The sequence below is a fragment of the Acipenser ruthenus genome, chromosome 8 (genome assembly GCF_902713425.1).
Source record: "Acipenser ruthenus chromosome 8, fAciRut3.2 maternal haplotype, whole genome shotgun sequence".
In the NCBI taxonomy this organism is placed as follows: Eukaryota; Metazoa; Chordata; class Actinopteri; order Acipenseriformes; family Acipenseridae; genus Acipenser; species Acipenser ruthenus.
Window position 1 is genome coordinate 35,285,641 of NC_081196.1, and position 24,438 is coordinate 35,310,078.

The following is a 24,438-nucleotide window of genomic DNA, read 5'->3' on the forward strand; positions in this document are numbered from 1 at the left end:
TAATATATAATTTGGAATGACAACCTTTTTCTGCCGAGTATTTTATTAAGCTGCCACCATCCCAGTGTCGGAACCTCAGTGTTATGTACTTTATATCCTGCATGCTAAATGTGTGCATGACCATGTCACTGATGGCAGGAGTTTTTTTTTTATTTATTTTCTCCTAACAATGTGTGGTAGTCTGATATAATCTGGAAAGAATTGCAAGTCAGCCTAAAAGTTTCTTTCCTAAGGATAGTACTCCTCATGTTATACAAACTGAAATCACAGTATAAAACATACATTAGTCAAATAAAAGCATTTTTACTCCATAATAACTTGAATTTTTGAAGATTTTTTTTTTCTTAATGACCCTTCTACAACTTTTGCAAGTGGCAACTATGAGTTAGTACATGAAAATCTAAACAAAACCACGTTTACAAACGGGACAAATGCTGCACACTTTTTTTTTTTTTTTTTTTTTTTTTTAACTGAGCTTCAGCCTTTTGGAAGCAAAAAGTGAGTAAAACAACAACAAAAAAAGTATTTATCCAAGCTTGCATGTGTGATGTACTTCCATTTTCTGTTGATAATAAGAGACTGGGCAAGATGCCACAAGATCCTGGGGAAAGTTACCTTATCTGTGAAAGCAACAAGCTCTGCAAAAATTGATGCCAGCAATTACGCAATTATAGTTGAGTAAATGTTTCGAAAAATGAAACATAAAACAGTGCTTCTGATGTGAAAAATATATCACAATCTTTTATTACAAAGGGGTGTAGTGAAGAGCACCGCTTCCGTACTTCACATATAGAATATTGAACTGTTTTGAGCCTAGTAATATATGGAGATAGATACATATGCAACCCACACAAATAAGAAAACAATACAATGACTGTAAGAAACCCTTGCAAGATAAATAATTAAAAATTCTGAATATAGCGTGCCTCTGGTCTGGAACAACAGGTGTGAATAATGTGTAAGAGAGATGACGGGAACCTGTATCAACGCTGTGCTGAGGTGTCAGCGTTTTACATACAACTAGATGTATTGGAAGTTCTTATTTATAGACCCATATATCAGAAATTAAGTAGATAAAATAAGCTAAAGATTTATTTAAAAGATCTATTTAATCGCAAAGAAATAAAGGTGGCCTTACACAATTTTTTTTTTTTTTTGCGAACGGGTGCACTTGTTTCTAAACCTTAGTTCTGTTGAGTGTATGTGGAAACGGGGACGGCAGGCGTCGTGGTACGGTTGAGAGGGGTTGGGGTGAGGGTAGAATAGCGACCCCTCACTTCTAAATATAGCACTACATTACAGCTACCAAAATTTAACCTCACAAAGGGTTAATGGATTCAAACATTTATTAAGGTATTTGGAGTACCCATAATTGCATGACATCAATTCTGGCAATTTCCTTCCACGCTTTTCTTTAGAATTGGTAGGTACACCTCACACATAAATAATGCACAGCATTGTGAAAAAACTACAAATCCCAGAGTGCATAGGTACCCGCAGTGTTAAGAGGTGAGTTCCTGCTGCACTGAGCTTGGCATTTTGAACGACGTGTATTATATACACTGCATTTTTTTACAGTAGCTCCTCAGTGCAGAACATAAAGTGACGTGATTCAGGTGAGTATTTGATCGAACGGAGACACATGTAGGAATGTTAGGAATCAGTGGGAATAAAGTTTGTTCTTCTAAGACTGTCTATGTGTACTTGTCGCCTTGGTAACGGTGCTGTTAGTACTTGCAGGTGACATTTTGGCTGCGGCTTTTGCAGTTTTTATTTCTGAAAAAACAATCTCGTATGAATGCACAGAGGCCGTTACTTCTTGCTTAATTAGTAGAGATATGCAGCTTGCCTGTCTCGCTGAAGCTTCAATAATTCAGTTTTTCATTTTAAAATAGTGATACCTGTTTTAAAGTGACTTTACTATCACTTCATCTTGATCTTTGGAGCTCATTTATATTTTAGTCTATATTCTCTAAAATGATCGATACGGGAGTTTGTTCTGAACAACTGCAGCGACAATGTCTTTCTGTTCATCTCTGATTCTGAAACTTAAAAGAATTAATTTCCATTTCTATTTTTTAAGTCCACTTTTGGTTTGTAGAACTATTCACCACTACCAATAATGTCACATTTTGTTGAATTACAAATAATGTATGCACAGTTTTTCAAACAAACTTTTTTTTTTTATTCAAAGCTGTAGTGGTTAAACTGAACACTGTTATATGAGGAGGAGGTTAAATGTCAGCAAAATTTGCAAAGAAAATGTACAAAATGAAATTTACTGGTTGCATAAGTATTCAGCCCCTTAAATCAGTACTTGGTAGAAGCACCTGCTATGAGTTTTTTTGGATAGGTCTCTACTAGCTTTGCACAGTAGGATGGTGACATTTTTGCCCATTATTCACGTGAAAATTGCTCCAGTTCTGATAAGTTTGTTGGGGATCGCCAATGGACTGCAAGCTTCAAGTCTTGCTATAAATTTCTGATTGGATTCAAGTCAGGACTTTGACTGGGCCACTCAAGAACATTAATTCTCTTCTTGTTCAACCACTCTAGTTTGGCTTTGGCTTTGTCCTGCTGAAATGTGAATTTCCTCCCCAGTTCCAGAGTCTTGACTGACTCAAACAGGTTTTCCTCAATGATTCACCTGTACTTTGCACCATCCATTCTCCCCTCTATCCTGACAAGCTTCCCAGTCCCTGCTTAAGAGAACCATCCCCATAACATGATGCTGCCACAACCATGCTTGACAGTTGGGATGGTGTTGACTCGGTGATGTGCAGTGTTGGGCTTGCGCCAGACGTAACGCTTTGAATTTAGACCGAAAAGTTCAATTTTTGTCTCGTCTGACCACAAAACCTTTTTCCACATGTCTGCAGTATCATCTACATGCTTTTTCGCAAACTCCATACGTGCTTTAAGATGAGGCTTTTTGAGTAATGGCTTCTTTCTGGCCATCCGTCCATACAGACCAGCTTTGTGTAGGGACCGGCTTATTGTTGATGTGTGAACACTGACTCCCATCTCAGACACATAACTCTGCAGATCTCGCAAGGTCATTGTTGGCTTCAGAGTGACATCCCAAACCAGTTTCTTGCCTGCCTGACTGCTCTGTTTGGGAGGGTGACCTGATCTGGGTAGCGTCTTGGTGGTATGATGCATCTTCCACTTCTTAATGATAGACTTCACTGTGCTGAGAAGGATAATCATCACCTTTTAAATTTTCTTGTACCCTTCTCCCGCTCTGTGCCTCTCTACCACTTTATCCCTGACTTGTTTCGAAAGCTCCTTGGTCTTCATGGTTGCTTTGTTGGATCACTATGTGAGTTGCAGCTTGAAAGTCTTTATGTACCTGAGGGAAATTATCTACAAGTTAAACCATTTTGAGTACACACAGGCTGAAACCATTTCACTAATTTTGTGACCTTTCAAACAAATCATTTGCACCTGAGCTGATTTAGGGCTGCAGTAGCAAAGGGGTTGAATACTTATGCAACTGAGATTAATCTGTTTTTCTCTGTAAATATTACTTATTTATATTGTATCTGCATTTTTTTTTACTTTATCAGTGTGGAGTAGTTTGTGTAGATTCTACATGTAAAGTCTAATTTGAAAGCATCGTGGAGTACACTCAGGTGCCAACAAAATGTGAAAACTTTGCAGGGGGGTGAATACTTCTGCAAACCACTGTGTGTATATATATATACAATATCAATCCACCCTCTCGTCTATTGCTACATAAGATGGATCTTTTACATTCCCTCAAGACTGGCCTGATAAAAATACCCTTTACTTCTGATGTCTAAGAAAAAAAGTAGGCAGATATTCCTTTTATTTTTATCTTGGGTGATTTGGTTTCTGAGTTATGGGACTGAAGTTTTCGTAGAGTTGTGAAGATCATTGGGCGCATGCACTACATGTATATAACCATCTTTCTGTTGTTCACCAGTTATCAAACTACAATGAAACAATAAACAGTGTGTCTAAGTACTTTTAGTAAAATCACCCTGCACTGTGTGATTTCCACCACTATATGAGTATTGGCTTTGAAAACAAAGCAAACAACTGCTTTGATGTGACAAATAAACTATGGCTTTTACACCATTTTCATCATTTAGAAACGGGAGATGGATAAATATGAAGTTGTCAGAATGATTGGCGAAGGAGCTTTTGGAAAAGCTTTCCTAGTGAAAGCCAAAGAGAACAACGGTCAGTGTGTCATAAAGGAGATCAACTTCGCCAGGGTAAGAAGGTTCTTCTTCACATCTAGAGTGCATTACATTGCTGAGGCTAGTGTACGGCATCTTGTTAAACATTGTCAATGTCATCCATTACATGTTCAGTCCTGTTCATTTTGTTTTTATTCCTCACATTTGTAAGCCAGGGTCTCATCCCAATGGAGAGATGAATCCCAGTCCATACATCTATGTGCAAGAGTCTAACACTTTTAGCTATATCTTGGTGCAGGCTATCTCTTGAGAGCCACTTGCCTGTTTTATTGACCGTATTCCTGAGCATTTGTTATAGTAGAATTCTACTCTTGTAAATGTGTCGTGAAAAGTGAGCGTCATCTACTGTCTGTGTAACACCCTTTTTTCGATCAACCTCCATCCACCACCTTGCAGCAAACCTCGTTCAACCAATCTAATATCTTTTCTAGATCTTTATCACTGGCAGTCCTGCCAGTCCCAGAGTGTAGCTTCTTCTGATAAACGCATTCTTGCAGTCAGGCGTGTATATGCATTACCAAGTAAAGCATTGCAATCCATCATCATGATTGTAATGGTGACTGCTTTTTTTAATGGACTGACACCTGTAATGCTTTATTTAAATTACTGGAGTAGATATGATAAGTTACTAACAGCATGTCTTTTTTTTCAGATGCCTGTTAAAGAAAAGGAGGCTTCTCGCAAGGAAGTGACACTGCTGTCCAGGATGAAACACCCAAACGTGGTCACCTTTTTAAATTCATTTGAAGGTTTGCCTTGATGAAGTTTCTACTGTCACATAAACTCTTTCTCACAGTATATTGAGCATTTTGAGTATAGTGTAGTGAAAAGGTATGTTTCAGTATACAATGCTGTTATACCAAAGCAAGTACTTCTTGTCAGCTACTTATCTTACTTATTGTATTCTAGTAGTACTTGCACTTACTGTAAACTACACTGTATTTAAATCTTGTTTTTGCAGTGTAACCTTGTAATGCCCTGTACACTGTACATCGCCTTGGATAAAGGCATGAGCCAAATAAACTACAAATACTAATATCAATAGAACCAGTGCACGTGCATACATACCTCATAATCGCATATTAATCCCACAGTAAGGGACAGGTTAAAAATATTTGTAAAAACTGTAGCGGATTATAGCCAAATGCAATCTGAAATGTTGAGAGGCTAGGAGTGTGTTAAAAGTTTTGTGAAGATTGGTGCAAAATCAAGAGAGCATGTTTACTTTGTGGAGTATGATAGGCAGATAGGCAGACAGAGAGAGAGACAGGCAGACAGACAGGCAGGCAGGCAGGCAGACAGACAGACAGACAGACAGGCAGACAGGCAGACAGAGATACGATCGTCAGGACCCGAAAAAAAACAGCAACCCTGTTTATCTTTGTGTTTTAGAGAAAATGAAGCTGTACATAGTAATGGAGTACTGTGATGGGGGTGATCTAATGAAGAGGATCAGCATGCAGAGAGGGCTCCTGTTTGCAGAGGCTCAGGTAAAGTGGGATCAGTGTCATCTGTCTGTAGCTTTAGCTCAGGATGGACAGTGTTGCTTTTCAGAATTATACAGTTTTAGTGTTAACTGACTATTTTACAAAGACAGATAACACTTTAGGAGCATGTATCAGGTGGAGTGCTCTGGTGATGTCATAGTAGATGATATTCTGAGGAATGGGTTATAATTGTGCATGTGTACTTTTATATCATACGTAAATGTTGCTTAAGATGCCATTATTAATGCTAGCTGTTCAATACTATAATTTGTTTTTGTTGGGGATATTGAATGATGTGAGTTTATTTTGTAAAGCCAGGTTTACCTTGCTTTATTTTCTCTCCAGATTTTAGATTGGTTTGTGCAGATCTGCATGGGATTGAAACATATCCACGACAGAAAAGTCTTGCATAGAGACATCAAAGCTCAGGTAATGGGGTTCAGTTTTTCATACATTTATTATAAATAATGATTGCTACTACAGCTATGGTCAAAAGTTTTGCATCACCTAGAATTTTAGGATTGAGACATAATAAAAAAAAAAAAAAAAAAAAAAAAAACAAAAAACTGGATGAACATAATTTAGATCTTTTATTTAACATCATGTAATCAAAGAAACTACAAAATGATATCGCAAACGTCTACTAGAAGCCATACTAGTTGTACAGTAGTTCATGTTAATGTCAATTTCAGTATGTTAACGTGACATTATTCAGCAGGTTTCATTTGTCTTTATGAAGCTAAATTAGTTCATTCTATAGGCTGATGCAAAACTTTTGGCCATTGCTGTAGTCATTAATGACCCCCTACTTGGGTAGTTAACTCTCTTTTAACAGTGCATATCTGTCCTAAGAAAAATAGTATTGTAAAAACATAGCAAAATGTTATAAAGCATTGTGAAAAAGCATTGCTAAGCGAGCATAGTAAAGCACAGAGGTATGGTAAATAGGGCTGGGTATCGGCAGTGTCTTGGTGATACGAGGGTCATGATACGATATGTATTGCGATACAAGGGTCATGATACGATACTTGTCACGAATAAAGCATGTTTGCCAAACATGGCAAACCATGGTAAACTGTGGTAAATGCACAGTATAACCATAGAACAGTCATGGGAAAACTGAAAATTTCAGTTAAAAGCCCAAAGCAAAGGCAGTAGTGTTTTACTCTTCCAGGTACCGGTATGACAAGACTTCAGCTGATACAGAAAACCCCCAAAAAAGGAATTTGATGTACTGTAACATAAATATATACTGTACCTGTGTGGCCACAAAAATAGAGACCTGCGACCAGCCTACAATCAGGCTGAAACCAGGGGGGTCTTATCCAGTATTGAAATTTTCTGTGACTTGAGCCATGTTAATGTGTCTGGTTCTGGACACAATGCTTTGCACACGTCTGCAAGATTGATCCATCACGACCCTCTTGCTATCGGAAATTGTGCTTTCTTGTTGTGTTCTGAAAACACATTGAAGGAGGTTGGTCATTGCAGCCTCTAAGTTGATGGTCAAGCCCACTATCCCCTAGCACTGAGATCCTTCTGCTTTGCCCGTTGTTGCTGAATAGTTCCACACAACTCTCACACAAATTATCTAGTGGATCACATAAAAACTACGGTACTTACCTATTTTAGGGTAATTCATTGGTGTGTGTCTTCACTATAATCTGCCATAGTTATGTGAATTTATATCTACTGCAAATTAATAATACATCTTTTTTAACATTCCTTTTATCTTATTTTTACAGAACATATTTATAGCCAACAATGGAATGAAAGTAAAACTTGGAGACTTTGGAATTGCAAGAATGTTAAACAAGTAAGAGTGTGCTTTTGAGGGTATGTGAGGAACAACTGGAATCCCCTTCCCATTTAAAATGAAGTAATTTAAGGCTGATTGACTCCGCAGATATTGACCTATGGTGTCTCATGGAAAGTTCTTACCTCCCTCCCTCCCTTTTCTACCTCCTTCATTCCATCTTTGCGCAGGGATAATGGCATTGCTATGGTGTGTTACAGGGTCAACGAAGCCAGGATGTCAAGGGCATTATTTGAACAATGGAGTTCCATTATTACCAAGGCAGGGTCATTATCACTATTATACTACACTTCCTAAAGCAGTGTCATTGTTAACCTCTATCTGTTTGAAATAATCATTGTAGTCCACTGAAAGAGTTCACTTTGAGAGCAGGGTTCGAGCATCCGTGGCAAGAGGTGTCCTCTCAGTCGTGCTTATTTTGCTGATCAGGGTGAGCAGTGTCTGATTGTTGTATAAAAACTAAAATCCCTTGTGCTCAGCATGAAGTCCAGTATAAATGCACATTCAAGCTTGGCAGGCGTGTCAGGGTACAGCACTTGAAACATTTTCTTCAACTGCAAGAGGTTAAAAATGAAAAGACGTGACCCTTTCTGAGAGCTCCATCAAATCAATGCTTTTGTTTGAAATGTGATACCAAGTGCTTTACTGATCAGCTACTAATTAAATGAAACAAACATGGATATATTGAACTTCATGCAGGACAGATTTTCAGTACTTATTTCTTACTAAATCCCCATTCTTGCTTGGAGTTGGGAGCTTGCTTATCTGCTTCACTGCGAAGGCTTGAGTCAGCAAGGTAGGGCTCAGTTCTGCCAGGCTCAGCCCATGTGACATATGGATTTGTTTCATTGTATATGCATTCCTGAACTCCTGTAAAGTAATGTGATCTACACAGATATTGTAGCAGTACTGCTAATTCACCCTTACAGTGCAGTTATATTGTACCTGCTTGATTGGGGTGAAATCAGTGTACCAGTCATCATGTTATTTAACTTATTTATTTCTTTTTATTCACCCTTTCATAATAGCACAACGGAGCTGGCACGCACGTGTGTTGGCACACCATACTATTTATCTCCCGAGATCTGTGAGAATAGACCATACAACAATAAAACGTAGGTACCTTTCTCTTTAAGACGCGTTTATTTTCCATTGTCTGAAACCAACTTTAGTTTGTCCTTGTTTTCATAATTAAGAAGCGGATGAGCCTTGCAAAGCTCTGGCACTCATTCAGATTATGATTGTTATTGCTAGCGAAGATAAGGCTCTGAACAATAACTTCTAGCCCTTCATTGTTTAAAGTGAGGGAAAAAACATTTTGTTCTTTTTATTTTAGTTCTTACCAACATAAAAACACTACAGTCAAGTCAAAATACTGTTGCTTTAGTACACATAAGTAGCATTGCACTCTTTTTTTAATGTGAATGACCTGAATTTTAAACCTTTTAAAGCTGTTTTTAAAATAATTAAGTCAATTTGTGTACATTTACCGAAACAATTTTAATCAAATGAGAAAAGTACAAAAAATTAAAAGTCAACAACTTGATGGTTTGTACAAGAGAAATAAATTTGGCAGAACAATTAAATGTTAAAGAATGTCTTTATTTGCTAGCATGTCTGTTCCAAATTTCTTCAATACAGTTCTTTTTAAAACGACAACAAACTAAATGCAATTTTGAAATGGTCCAGTAAACAAAAGCTGAATAAACAGTCTAATAAAAACAAAGAAACCAACGCCTTTGAAACAGGGAGCCAGAGAAGATAAGTGCTGATGTAATGTGGTATTTTGAACCAGACGTGATTTCAATACCGCCTTGAAAAGTGAAGAACCATAAAGTATATGTGCAATTAGGGATCATATACCTCTACCATTCTCTGTTATTTCTGCATAGTCATTATTTACTTGGGTCTCCAAGTGGCTCACCTGGTAAAGGCACTGCAGCGTGGTGTGCAGGGTGAGTCATACAGTCAGGGGAATAAAGGTTTGTGTCCTGGTTGTGTCTTTGCTGGTGATTCCACAATAATTAGACAGACCACATAAACAAAAATAAATCACTCTGGAAATTCATCTTTTAGGAGTCCTTTCAAAAGCAGTTCTCAACATGAATATATATAACATGATGAACCTATTTTCAGGGATATTTGGTCTCTGGGCTGTGTGCTGTATGAACTCTGCACTCTGAAGCATCCAGTAAGTAAGATCTTTGTTTGAATGATGATTTTACCAGTTCATGTACCAGTATTCAAACACTGAGGCAAAATATTTCTGAGATGCAATTGGTTTAGGTAGGAATTGTTGTGTAGGGAGCCACCCTCAATTGAGACACAACCTCCGACATCAATCAGAGGTCAGTCAAGGCCGTGTGGTGGAGGACCATGAGCCCCACAAGAAGGGATAAAGCTGCTAGAAGGAGGAGGAGGATAAATAACCTTTTTTTGTGGTAAAAGCAACACTGTGTTTAAGAGGTTGGTTATGAATTAGCAAAGGAGGATGTAGTCTCTAGAACTGGAGCATCCAACAAAGGAAAAAAAAAAATTAAAGAATAATTCCCTTGAACTATTGAAAATTGAGTTATTTTTTAAAACATCAACAATACACCTACAATGGGATAATGGCATTGCTGTGGTGTGTTATGAGATAATAGTGGCGACATTATTTGAATAAGGAAGTTCCATTACACTCCACAGCAATTCCATTATCAGTCTTATACTAGACCTTATATTTATTTATTTACCTTAGTCCCCTGAAAGAGTTCATTTTGCAAGAGCAGGACTCCTATTTAGTAAACATCTATTACATTGTTGTCATTACATTAAGATAAATTCTTCATGAGCACACACTTATTGTGAACAGGCGAAGTAGATTCTCCATATTAGACCCAGAGCACAATATTAAGTCTTTTACATAAAGCGTGACAATGGAGGTTCAAGCAATAACACTTGAGATGACGACAGTGAGGTGAATGTTTCTGTTGTTTCAGTTCGAAGGCAGTAACCTACGGCAGTTAGTGGTGAAGATCTGCAGGGGACACTTTGTTCCAGTTGCTCCGAGATATTCCTACGATCTGCGCATTTTAGTGACACAGCTGTTCAAAATCAGCCCCCGGGATCGCCCATCGGTTAACTCTATTCTGAAGAAACCCTTCTTGGAAAAGCTCATAGCCAAGCATTTAAGTCCTGAGGTAACGTGCCATTCTTAATCCTCATTTTTGTTATCCTGGAGCTCAGCGTTTGGGGGCTAGGGTCAGGAGCCATCCCTCCCAGGGAGACGTTTTATTTTATTTATTCAGTTTATTCATAATTACTCCCTGAGACTATAAAGTCTCATTTCCAGAGAGGCCCCAGGGTAAATGGCAGCAGCATGGAATAGACCAGGAATCACAGTAGTCACTCCAGCCCAGTTAGAACGAAGGAAGGAACAAAACTACCATGACTATCTGCACAGGACCAAACAATATGGGACATTGAGGGTATTGCTAGCCCATTTGTTTTTAAGCCATTATATTTCACACTCTAACATAACATAATAAAATATATTTTAATATCTGTGGATATATTAGGAGTGATAGGCAGGCAAAAAGTGGAAAAAGTTCTACTTGTTGTTTTTAATCATGTTGCTGCAATAAAAAGGGGCCCATGTTTAGCTTTGTCACTTTGACATTACATCTTTACAGGACTGATACTATATAACTTAGCCCCTTTCATAGATACCACATCTTTATATGGTTGATCCATTTATGTTAACTTGGCTGTTTCTGTACATGTGAAATGTTTTTGGACAGAGAAATACAGATTACATTATATATATATATATATATATATATATATATATATATATATATATATATACCAATAAAAAAAGTCCAGGGATTGCACTTCAAAAGAGCAGTGTAATAATCAACCAAATTCACGTTAAGCCACTCCACAGGCTCTCCGCACTGAGGAAAATTACCTTGTGCCAAACATAGTTTTACATTTCCTGAGAGCAGGAGGTAGCGGCTGGCAAGATCCACATTTGGAAATGGTTCATCTCCCTGCTAAATGTTCAGGCACCATTGCAGTTGATTCTGAACTCCCCATCTCCACTACTTGATGAACAATTCAAAACCAGCTTGTCTGTGCAGAAAGGTGTGGGAGGAGTCTTACCTCTGTCATCCACCCATCCCTATGAATATGTTCCGTCAAGACCAGTTGACGCAAGATCCTGACATCATTGTTATATAAGAGCAATAAAATGTGTGTATACTAAAGCAGGTATTGTTCTGTTTATATTTGTATTGTCTTCTTTATTTCCAGCTGATAAAAGAGGAATTTAGTCACACTGTCCTGCACAGGAAGAAGCCCTCAGCATCAAAGCCTGTTGGACATGTTTCAGCACAGGCACAAGGTACAGTCAGGAACACTATTCAATCAGACTTCACTTCAAAATTAAAAGCTCCCATTGAATAAGATCAATGACATGTGAAAGATGCTCTTAAGTTGTTTTAGCATGATTAAGGGCACATGAAGATGTCAATACCAGTCAACAGTCTCATTTTAAGAAACATTTCATCTATAAAATAAGACTTACTGGTAATATCAGTTTAATACCCGTTTAAGCATATTTTATTTATGTGGGGTGTAAAAATAAAAGTAATTTTCTTTTTGCAAACGCACTTTTGTTATATAATTTAACTTATGTTTAACAATAAAAGCATGTCTGCAGGTTATTTCTAACCCACAGTAAAACCATTAGTTCAATAAAACAGTCCACAAAACAGCTTGCTATGGATGAGTATTGACTGACCAAATAGCCTCCTCTCATTTTTACATTTTCTTATATTTTTACTGTGTGTCTCAATGGGAGGTTGCATGTGTGGTTATTTACAAGTGAAATGGGGATGCATGTGCACGTTTGGGAGAACAGTTCGGGAGGATCAGGCTTGAGGAAGAAAATAAAGTCCATTTTCACATGGAAACACACATTTCATGTGAAAATGTCCACTGCACCCAACCAGACAGCCTTGGGATGGGAGCATATGTGGAAGGTGTCTGGCACAGATAGCTATAATCCTACATCTCCGCAGGTTTTCAGCCATGGTGATCTGCAATAGCTGGGTTGGACAGTTTCATTATATACCTCTGGGTTAATTATTTTCTTTTTTCTTTAATTAATAAGTCGTGTGATAAATTAGTTGAAATTTTATTCACTACTAACGATATGCCACCCTGCCAATGGACATTTGGGCAAGAGCAGTAAAACACAGTATTAAACAACCAGGCACGATACAAGATGTCACCTGACAACTATGTTGGGTGAAAAGATTGTCTTCTCCAATGGAAACCTGAAATGTATAGAGCCATTTTTTATTTGGCTCGAGCACAATGTTGAGTGAATATTATTCTGCTGCATATTCCAAATCAAGCATTATAAAGTTCCAAATCAAGCATTATAAAGTTCTCTCTCTCTCTCTCTCTCTCTCTCTCTCTCTCTCTCTCTCCCTCCCTCTCTCTCTCTCAATATCAATTATTGTCCCAGATGTTTTTTTAAATATCCCTCTTGCCTTCTGTTTGTAGAAGCAAAGGTTCTGAAGTCCCGGGAACATCGATCAAAGGCAAGGACCCCAGAGAAGCAACACCCACAGCCTGAGTGGAAATCCCCTGCCAGGAACTACCAACCAGAACACAAAGTAATCCACACTGATGCTTACCTTAGAGTGCTGGGCTGAATACATGTACTGCTATGAACTACAATACCGTTGCCACTGTGCAGACGCATGATAGTGATACGAACAGCAAATACACTTTCCAAGAAGCTTGTGTGAACAGCTGGATAAATAATATAGGCCACCGTGCAGTATTCATGTTATACCCTGAAGACTACACGATTTGGTTTATGGTGTTTCAGTAAGCAGCCATCTACTATAACTGACAGGCAGTGTGGTATATTGAGTTGAACTGTTAAAATCATTAAAATAGGACCTTGCTGGCATGTTACATGCACTGTCACAGATGTTAGCTTTGTTACACAAACAGAGTCTGTTTTAATAATCTACAGTGTTGGTATTTATATCTGCTGATGTTTATTATGTATTGGGTGGACCACTCTGGAGACAATGGACAATAATTTGAACAAAATTAGATTTTTTTCAGAGGGAGCTGTGTTTGATAGTCGAATACTCTGGGTACTGTAGATGTTTTACCAAAGTACCAGGAGCCAGTTCCTTTACGACATTGTATCAGTTAATCATAGATACTTCACAGCACACCTTGACTTTTAACTCCACAGCTTGTGTACCCTAAACCAGTGTTAGTGGAAAGGCCTATGCCCCGCCAGTGTGGCCAGTATGGGCACTACCATGCACAGCTCGACCTCATTCAGCAGAGGCTTCCTCCACAGACCCCTCACTGTAACCAGAGAGCAGATGATTACTACAGAGACAGGCTGCACAGTCCTCAGGCTCACCAGAGGTAAGTTACACTGAACATCAGATTTAGAAATACTAAAAGAAACTGTTCACCCAGAAATCTTTTCAATGTCTTCATTGCTGAGTCGAAATGCTTGTCATTGCACTGAATGTCAGCAGTGTTAACTTTAAAATAATTTATCATCTTTCCTTTGTCTGTCTTTTTTATTTAGTTGGCTTTAGAGTGTAGGGTCGCTGTGGGTAGCCAGTACAGAGCTGGAAGGTGTTGCAATTGTTCAGAAGGCCTGCCATTCACCCATGAGTACTAATTTCCAATTGGTCCATAGAGGCCTTATTTGAGTCTTGGATATGGAAGCACCTGCCAACCAAGCACCTGCTGACAGGCCTTTTCCATGACTTAAAACAGGGAGATGCAGATTTTATATATAACAGAATACATGTCAGGGATGCTATTGGCATAACAAATCCATCAGAATTGTGAGGGACAGTCCATACTGCTCTATATGGCAGGTATACTGTCCAACCCATTTATTTTTCCATGCTGTAGGAAAACCTTAAGCATTACTTAGTCAAACTTGACTGTGAAGACAGCACAAAAGGGGAACGTTTTTTATTTCCAGTTACTAGAATTTGCAAAAAATGCTGAAACAAAATGATGACTCATGTTCCAAGCATTGGAACACAGTATCCACATTCTTTATGTGTTTAGCTATGATGTCAGTCTACAATCCACTACATATATTGTAGCTAAATATGAGTTTGCATGGTCAGTGGTTTGCACCCAGCCTTCGTCCTGTTAAATCTCAGAGCAGCAGTAGTTTGTGTTCACAATAGGTGATGATGAGACCTAAAAGAAGCCGCCAGCACAGCATCTTCCAAAAGAACAGTTTTCATTATTGTATTTTGGCCAGTGGAAACATACGGCTGTAGTGTGTTAGAGCCCAATGGGCAAAGATATTTCCTGCAGGTTGGGAAAGCCTTATCATGTCTGCCTCAACTAAAATATTAGAGAACAGTCCTTGGTCTGGCCACAGTACAGATTATTTTTTGCTTTGTAGTATCTGTAGTATTTCTATTGATTGCTAAGGCAGTCCTCTTTTGTAGGGGACTTCCTTAGATATCTGTTTAGCCTAGGGGGCAAGCGTGTGATTTGTGAGCATACGTTTTATAAATAAATACATTTCTTTTTTTCTGTTTCTTCTAGACCTGATGTCATACACGACGAATACCTGCAAAGAAGACAAGAAGCGAATCAGTACAAAATTAAAGTAGAAAAGCAGCTGGTAAGTTATAGTTTCCCTTAAATCTTCATAAAACATATGTTTTTACCGTAAGGCCATCGTAATTGACATGGGTTTATTTAGCACCAGCTTTTTTCTTACAACGACTAAGTAAACTGAGGGCATTCTTTCCCTCTGTGGGTGAGTTTTGAAAAGTCCATCTGGAGATAAATGGGGTGATACATTGAAATAATCCCAGACTATCATTTAATGGCATGAGACAAAGAGCACTACTTTAGAAAATATTTTTATTTTCTTTGTATAAAATGCTGTCGAAAAAAAAAAAAAATAACAGCAGCGGCACTCAAACACACTGGCTTACTCTTTAATGAAAGATGAACTTATTTTCATTGGAAACTGGGTGTGTTTGAGTCATATTGTTTTACTATATAGCACAAACCCTTGTGAAGTATGTACAGCTTAACATCAAACCAGTCCATTCGAAGTCCATTCCACTTTTTATTTAGCCTATAAAGAAAGAATTACGTCAATATTAGGATAACTATTAAGTGTTGAACTGGGGAGATGCAGGGTGTATGTAAATTATGCAATTCAGGGAGGTGAAGAGGACTGTATTTATTTAGATTGGTTTAGGATGAATTCCATTGTAATAGTGTTAACAACAGAGCAGTCGAGTTACCTAAACGCTAACTTTCAACACACCAAATACTCTGGTATGTTTTCTGTATACTTTTTTTTAATAAAGTGGATTAATATTGCTTGTTTAAAATTAGTTTTTTTTAATTATACTAGCAGGCGTTCACTGGTAGATAATGACTTGAACTGTCCAATATTAGTTATGATAAATATTTGATGTCTGTGTGACAGGGGCTGCGTCCATCTACAGGAGATGCTTACCACCACTACAGGGGTCAAGTGCAGGAGCAGCGGGTAGAATCTCCAGGAGAAGCCCAGAGACAGCAAGCTAGGAAACCAGGCTCTGAAGAGGTGAACATGCTTCATTAGAACAGGCTTTCATTAGAAGAAGAAAGAGTTTAAAACCAGGTTCATTTCACTGACTGGTATAAGCCACAGACCACCTCTTTTACAAGGAGGTTTTGTAAGGCACACATTATTATTATTATTATTATTATTATTATTATTATTATTATTATTATTTGTTTATTTAGCAGACACCTTTATCCAATGCGACTTACAGAGACTAGGGTGTGTGAACTATGCATCAGCTGCAGAGTCACTTACAACTACGTCTCACCCGAAAGACGGAGCACAAGGAGGTTAAGTGACTTGCTCAGGGTCACACAATGAGTCAGTGGCTGAGGTGGGATTTGAACCGGGGACCTCCTGGTTACAAGTCCTTTAACCACTGGACCACACAGCCTCCTACATAGTAGTGTATATATATATATATATATATATATATATATATATATATATATATATATAAAATAACCTAAAAGCCTGACTCCACTTTATATTATGAATCCAGTCCTCTTTTATAATATAAAGTTTTGTTATCAATACAATCCTCTTTAACATCTGTATGGTATCCAGTATACTGAGCTGAGATAGTTAGGGGTTTCATTCTATTAATCAGGAGCTTTGTCAGCAAATGCATGTCTGCCCCTATCTCTCGTTACTCTTGTGATATAGTGATCTGGCATTAATAAATAATGTCATCACAGCAGCCCAGTAAGAGCTCCATTTCACAAGCGAGAGAGACATTATTGTTTGCAGTCCATTCTCTTCTAAATCACGGTATGATGCAGGAGGATGGCACGTGGTATAGGCTTATTCTACACTGGTTCTGTGTTGGCGGATACTTTGAGAACTGGCCTCCACCTGTATAAACGTAGTGCTTATGAAGCAGTCAAAGTAAATCCTCTCCCCCTCCTCAGACATGTCAGGACATTAGAGGTCGTTAAACACCAAATGCAAAACTTCATGCAGGTGAGGCTCGACTGGCAGTCTTTCAGTACAAATTAAAAACATTACACACCTTCTCTCTTGCTTGAATGTGTTATGTCTTTGGTCTTCCAAGCTGTGGTAACTCCATATGAAATTCCCCTTTATCTGTTAAATAAAAAAAAATTCAATAATATACACCTGACTGCTTTGAAATGGACTCAACACAAACTCAGGCTTACTGCGCACTTTCATGTGTGGACAAAGTTGTTCAATTTATTGGGACAGATGAACACATGCACATCAGCACATGGGGCATTTGGCACTGGTTTTACCACTCAGACCCCCTGCACACTAGACATCTGGATGTCCCTGAATAGATAGTGAGTGGGAAACTGAACACATTACCAGTCTTGACAGTCACCATTTTGAGGGCAAAGTGAAAAGCAGATACTTGTTTATAGCTTTCAGTATTTTAAAGAGCTTGATTAAGTCTCGTCTAACCCTTTTTTGTTCTGGGCTAAATAGGTGAATATCTTGGCTGGTATTAGTCCTTGGTGTCCTTTCTGTAGTGTGGGGACCAAAAATGAACTCTATATTCCAAGTGCCGTGCATTAAACAACCTCATCATAACCTATTTTGATTTGCAATCTACAATTTTGACTACATAACTAAGCACCTTGCTTACCAGTACTCTGTGTTCATTTTTATTTTACTCATACACATTGCTTGGCTTTTACTGTACCCTGGTGTACAGAAGTAAACTTGTATAAAGACTCTGGCTTTCATGTATCATTTCCTGGGGCGTGTGGAGAACACTATTGGGTTTGCAATGTTGAAATATAATTCTGTTTATCTCTTTCCATTAGGTGTACCTGAAACAGCTCAAAGAAATACGTCAGCAGTATCACAATGATATAAAGGACATTAAAGTCAAAGCAGGAGAGGTAAGTGTCATTTGTTTCCAGTTTTGAAAAACCAGATTGCACTTCAAGGTGGCAATTTTGCTAAAATAAATAAGTTAAAACAATAATACAACTGAAGCTTAGATAAACCAATGCTCACACAGCTGTAAAACATGAACCTAACAACACTGTATCTCAATTGGGCAAGCCTGGGGAAGCGACTTCTAAAAATATGGAAGTTTAACATAAGAAACACATTTTCATTTGAAGCCTTAAGGGCTCCAGCAACACAAGGCAGCTTCCCTTGAAATCAGCAGGTAGTGACAGCAACAGCAAAGCAGACTTCATAAAAAGCTGCACCTGTGCTCACAGTTTGTTGATATTAATTCCTTGTCACAGGGGTTCCTCCTGGTAGTTTTGAATATGTTTTAACAACCTGTAAAAAGTGGAATAAATATTAGAATTCTATTTATTTTCTTCTTTTTTCAATACTGTAGGTTCAGCCCCCGGTGAATGTTGAGACATACCTAGTGAAACAAGGGAAACCAAGTGATCTGCCTGTCAGAGCCCAAGTTACACAAGAGAGAAAGGAACCAGTCCAGGTACCACAAGACTGATCATGTAGATTCTAGTTTTTTTTTTTTTTTTTTTAAATCTTCACTACACTAAACATTCTTTTGACTTTTACCCAGGACAATGACGAACGTCTTAGACAAATCATGTTTGAAAATCGACAAGAAAGAAAAGCACTAGAGAAAAAATATAAAGCAAAGGTAAACTTGATACCACTTTTACAAAATAAATTTCATAATTCTGCCACAATATTTTTCTCAGGCCGCAGTGCATTGAAGAGTGGTAAAATGGGCCCTTGTTCACGATTTGCATTAAGATCTGTGGGGTGTGTTCATAACATGGTATCCCACCCAGTAAAGTGCCTAACATTTAAAATAACAATCCTTGACACTTAAATCTAAATGTAAATGTGTTAATATGTGTATGCAAGTAAGCTGGTCTCAGACAAACTCTGTGAGCCCAAACTTTAACACATTAGTTATTTAAAGTCATGAATCATCATGTTATATGCCAACAATTAAATAACACATCTTTAAATAACTCATGAGGTAAAACAATTTGAATAGAGCCAAGTATATGCTTTTTTTTTCCTTCACAGAAAGGTGTAATGTTTGAGGTTCCATTGGAAGAAGACCCAAAGCAAGAGGAAGAGGTACCAAAACCCAATTTAATAACCTAATGGACTCAAACAAAACTAGGGGCACCCAAACTTTTTTTCACAGTGGGCCGCAGTGCTGTATCACACTTTAGCTTTTACTGCTGCTTCTCTAGTTAACAACATCACTGATTTCATTAATAGCTCCTTTCTTTGCACAAGACATGTTGACATTCCTTTAGCAGCCCACCTTTCGGTTGTGGTCCACAAGTTGGTTGCCACTCGTTCAGATCATAGGAAAGAGAGTGGGTACCCATTCTGTAGATTCCTAAGAATACTCTTCTATGATAGCAATGTTGAGTTTTTATTTAAAACTACAAGACAAAAACAAGGACACCAGGTTGCATTCCAGGAATCAATGACAGGTGCCAACAAACAATATTTCAGAATATAGATTTAATTATTGGTTGATTTTATTTTTCATGTGATAATGCTCATATGTGGCACTTGATTGATTTCAGGAAATGGATATCTTGAACCAAACCCTGACCTTTCATGATGGAGACAACCTAAAACAAAGAGACTGGAAGAATGTCAGCATACAGGGCTGTTTAGACATGATAGCAGGCGACAAGGCAGCACCACAGAAAGGTGGGTGTTAAGGACTATAATGTATTACTTTTTAAAAACTTTATTCAATGTATTTGTTTTAGGCCAGGCGTTAAAATATGTACAATTTTAAATACAGTATCTTCTTAACTTACTCGGTAATGATCGCCATCCTAGTTTACCCAATGCTATGTTTGTGAATTGCAATATCTAGTTGGATCAGCAGGGGGCAACATGCTACTACATAATGTGATTAATGAGTAAAGCAAACATAAACAATATGTGTTGTACTTACAATCAATTCTAGAACACACTTTTAAAATAAGAAATTGTCCCACGTTATCTGCTTTTTACAACGTACCACCCCCCCCCCTCCCCGCTGTAAATCCATCTCAATTTTGCATGCAGCTTCGTAGCCAGTTTCAAAGCCATGATTTTGCCTCAGTCCACCACGCAGTTCCGAAGTCAATGGGTTATAAAAGCTGCATGAAGTATGTGCATAAATCATGCAAGTGTACTCTGCTTGCAGTTACTAAGCAGCGTGCAGTTACTAATATCAGAATTCCATTAACATTAAAGTCTATGGGATGGGATTGGCTCCTAGGAAAATGTTGTTAATAACCGAAAGTTGTCTTTATCAGGGTTGCTAATAACTAGCATCTACTGTAATTATGCAGTTGTATTTAAGGAAACTTAGTAACAACATTAGACATACAGTACCTTTGGTGATATATTGGCTGGATATTATTTGATTGATTCAGGCTATTACTGGTACCAGAAATGTTGTTATCCAGACATTGATCTAGTTCTCCATCAAATTCTTTTTTTTTTTTGGGTCATAGGGACGCATGTTTTCTGACAACCACCCTTCATCATTCGTGCCTGTTTCTTTGTTTTTTATTCTGTTTGGCAGAGCCCTGCCGCACAGATGTAAATCTGGTGGACAGAAGCAGCCTGGAAAACAGGAGACAGTGGAATCAAGGACCCCCACAGACACTGCTCAATGCCATTGCTGCCATAGAAGTGACCTCAGTCTATCCTAGTATGACTGGGGATGTGCTTGGTAAGATACCGTTTGAGGAGAAGGTGGTTCCAATGGATTTTATATTTTTCAAAAGACATCACTTTGATTTCAATTTGAATGTGTAACACTGTGATGGAATATACAGTTCCTTGTGTATCCCAGTGCTGCTCATGTCACATGCAGTGATGATGATAAACAAGCCTCACTCTTTCTCAGGACATGCAGCTTCAGTGGATGAAGCCGCTGCAGAGAACAGGAAGCAATGGGGAGCAGACCCACCTGCAACGTTGCTCAACGCATTGGCAAACGCTGAACTGGTCTTAGGCACACTGACTGACGATCAACGAGGTATGACACAGAGCTCTTGCAATTATCTTCCATTTAGTCAACTACATCCAGCAAAGGGAAATTCAATAAAAAAATACAATATCATGCATTTACAGTATTTATTTTTTTCATTGGAGGAACTAATGTATTTTCCCAGTACTTTGTGAGCCCATATGGTGTGGTACATTAAGGCCGATTTTCCAGACACTGATTAGCACTAATCTGTGACTCCTATACCTTAGGAAAAAATACTGAAGCAAACAAAAGGGCATGACACAAGCAGTAGGGATAACGCTTTACAAGCATTGGTAATTGAAATATAGTTACATTAGAATGAACATATTTTGATTCCAGCGGAAATAGGAGGTTCATTTATGCAAATTGCAACCTGTTTAACATAAGGAGAATGTAAACACTGCTTTTGAGAGTCATGCTGGGGTTATATTTAAATTTTCCAAATTTTGTACTTGTGGACAATTATTTGGATAAAGGCACCATAATTGAAATTGACCTCATACCTTTGTTGCACTTTTCACAGCAACCTTTAAATCGTGGAGCCCAAAAGAAGATGATGAGGTAGCCTCTGATATAGACGTGGATGACGAGCGACTGGAGCCCAGATCAGACGACGATGACACGTATGTCCACTCACATCTCTGGTTTCTGTTCTCTCAAAATCTGTAGTAAATCAGTGGGGCTATGTTTACAACAAAAACAGAGGTAGCACGCTGTGATAGTAGTGTTATTATTTCTGGGGAAAAAAAAAAAAACACTTGACCCTGTCCTTTTTATTTTGACAAGGGTTTACAACAAACTTCTAAGTGCCTCACCAGTGTGTCTTATTTTCTGGTAATTAAGGAGGGGCTATATTTAATGTGCATTGGTTAAAAATTGTGTTTAAAATGACTTTGTAAGATTTTTGAATTATTTAAAGTTGAAACACAATACGTCTGGTAAAATATGTATGATTCCTAACTCCAAACCAATTTAATAAATTCAGATTCTACAATTATCTTACAGTGTTGACTTCGCAAGTAAGGAGGAGTTTAACATTACTAGAAAACAATTTGAAAAAAGAAAAAAACTGTTAGTGTTGCACTTGCTTGGTCATTTAACCTGGAGGGTGAAATTGTCCCCACCCCTTCAATGGCTTCTTTCAATTAACCAAGCCACTGCCTCCATTATTGAATCGCACGCTTTCAGACATGCTTTGACCCACAAGACACTGCTGAGGTGAAATGACCCAGGAAGTGCAAATGCAAACAGATAACAGATGGATAATGTGTGCTATAACATGTGTTTCTTTCAAAACTGCGTTTTTAGCTAATGGAATTGCAAAACGGGTATCATTTAGGAAAAAAATTATTTCTCAATTATGATGCAACTCTTTTTGGTACCAAACATGGTGTATTTAACTGCGTCATTTACAGATGATCTGTAAATGTTCACGAAAAATATATATATATATATATATGCGAGGGTGTAACTAATGTGGATTTCCTGTGTGTGTTGCTTTTCCATTTTAGGAACTTTGAAGACTCGGAAGACGAGCTGAATAAGGAAGTTGCCGAGTCCATGAAGAGCTTTATGAGCCCCGCGGAGGGAGAAGAGCAAGCGGAGGAAACGAAGGAGATCCCGCCAGCTGTTCCTGAAGAAGAGGAGGAGCAGAAGGCTTCCATTGAAGGGGACACGCTCACAGAAAAACAGCACCAGCCACATTAATGATTCTGCACCTGCAACTGGACTTGAGGGCAGAAAGTTACATTGCAGAATCTAGCTCCATGCTCTTCAATAGAAAGTGGATTTCACAATCATACATACAAGTAAGGTAATTGTACCATAGTACTTAGAAAGGGATAAACAGGTCAAAGTGTTGAACTGGTAAAAGTAATTCAGTGCCGTTTATTTTCTTACTGATTCAACTTTGAGTTGTTTATGCCACTTAAAACATTTCTTGTTCGATAATGAGATTCAATTGATTGTTCATTTGGTAATTGGATTTGGTTTTTGCTCTTTTGTTTTGCTTCAGTTAAAATGTTTGTCTCTCACATTGGGAATGTCATAAGTTCCTCTGAGTTACTTACACAGAAATAATTGTCTATTGTAAGTGAAGGTAATATAGTGAGGACTATGCTTTAGATGTACAACATGAAACTGGCATTCAAAAAAGAAAAAATGCAAAAAAACAAAGGAATGTAACCAGCAATGGAAAGTAAAGTTATCGATCGTTTTGCCAAACCTAAAACAGACAAAGACCTAAATATCATTGCCAGCAATCATTTTTTGTAAAGCACTCAGGCAAAATGTAAGGGAGGATGTTTATGTGGAAGTGAATTTGTAATTATGAAAACTTTTTTTTTTTTTACATTATGTTAGTGCATAATTACATTACTTTTATTTAATAATATGAAATTCTAAACTGGAATCATAAGCCCTTTTCTAAATGTTACATTTGAAATGTGTAATACTGTAATTAATTGTTGATTGTTGTGTAATAAAATGGTATTCGCGTTTCTGTTGAATTGCTCTCGCTGTGGTTTCATTGACGAATCAACAGTTTTCTGTGGATTCATTAATCAACAATATATCTGCACTGCACTCCCCTTCTCTTCAATGCCACAGCCACTTTTAGTTAGAAGATTCCTAGAATGAATCAATTAAAAGTTCAAAGGGTGACATCACATAAATCTTTTAAGTAGTTTATAATACAGTACACCTTTCTATTAAGGAAAAGATTATTTGCACACATGCGCTTCTCTGTTGGTGCACAGCGCATTTGGAAGAAACTCATGTCTAATTAACATTGCATCAAACACCAGTCTGCAAGAAAAATGCTAGGTTTAATAAAGAAATAGAATGCCAGAGTCAATACGTGACTGCAACATAATACAAAAATATATCAGGAAAAATGATATTCGACTTGTCAGCTGCATAATGTTAGTTTATATATGTTTATTAGTAGTAAACCAAATGGAGGTGTTTACACATTTAAACAGAAGCCTTGGTTATCAGTTTCAACTTTCCCCAACAAAAACTAAAACAGTTTTAGTTTGCACATATTTTATGTACTGTTTAAGTGTCTTGAGATGTTTATCATAAATGGTGTCAGAAATATTTGCATAATTGTATTGCGTTGTATATAAATGTAATGTTCTGATTCGTGCCTGAAATCCAGTAGTTTGCAGTGGGTCACTGTGGTGTAAAGTGGTGCATATCATCTAGTATTCCTATTGTTTTGTTTGAAATGTAGCTTACTCGAAGCATGCTATAATAAAGTACAAATCACAAAGGAAGATGTTCACCTTTTGGACGTGGTTATT

At 37.8% G+C, this 24,438-nt stretch overlaps 1 protein-coding gene across 2 annotated transcripts; it reads left to right on the forward strand.

Annotated features, from left to right (window-relative positions):
* The first annotated feature begins 1,464 nt into the window (after nt 1–1,464).
* LOC117406943 (serine/threonine-protein kinase Nek5-like) lies at nt 1,465–23,640 on the forward strand. 2 transcript variants are annotated; one of them, XM_059028860.1, is made up of 23 exons: nt 1,465–1,509; nt 4,119–4,244; nt 4,882–4,978; nt 5,622–5,719; nt 6,062–6,145; nt 7,462–7,532; nt 8,561–8,647; nt 9,669–9,723; nt 10,514–10,714; nt 11,829–11,919; nt 13,089–13,201; nt 13,801–13,982; nt 15,144–15,222; nt 16,048–16,167; nt 17,955–18,032; nt 18,488–18,592; nt 18,683–18,763; nt 19,162–19,215; nt 19,680–19,809; nt 20,681–20,830; nt 21,008–21,139; nt 21,657–21,756; nt 22,645–23,640. In XM_059028860.1, exons 2-23 carry the CDS (start codon nt 4,128–4,130, stop codon nt 22,838–22,840), a joined length of 2,421 nt encoding a protein of 806 aa, XP_058884843.1. In that variant the 5' UTR covers nt 1,465–1,509; nt 4,119–4,127; the 3' UTR covers nt 22,841–23,640. The 2 variants fall into 2 exon arrangements, with proteins under 2 accessions (XP_058884843.1, XP_033867299.1); XM_034011408.3 differs by having other exon boundaries at nt 1,476–1,616.
* Nucleotides 23,641–24,438: the final 798 nt, after the last annotated feature.

Excerpts from the sequence above, each read along its gene's own strand:
- LOC117406943 (XM_059028860.1), top strand. The coding sequence starts at position 4,128 with ATGGATAAATATGAAGTTGTCAGAATGATTGGCGAAGGAGCTTTTGGA. Across the intron at positions 4,979-5,621 it reads CTTTTTAAATTCATTTGAAG|AGAAAATGAAGCTGTACATA; the intron begins GTTTGCCTTGAT and ends TTTGTGTTTTAG. Across the intron at positions 20,831-21,007 it reads TATGACTGGGGATGTGCTTG|GACATGCAGCTTCAGTGGAT; the intron begins GTAAGATACCGT and ends ACTCTTTCTCAG.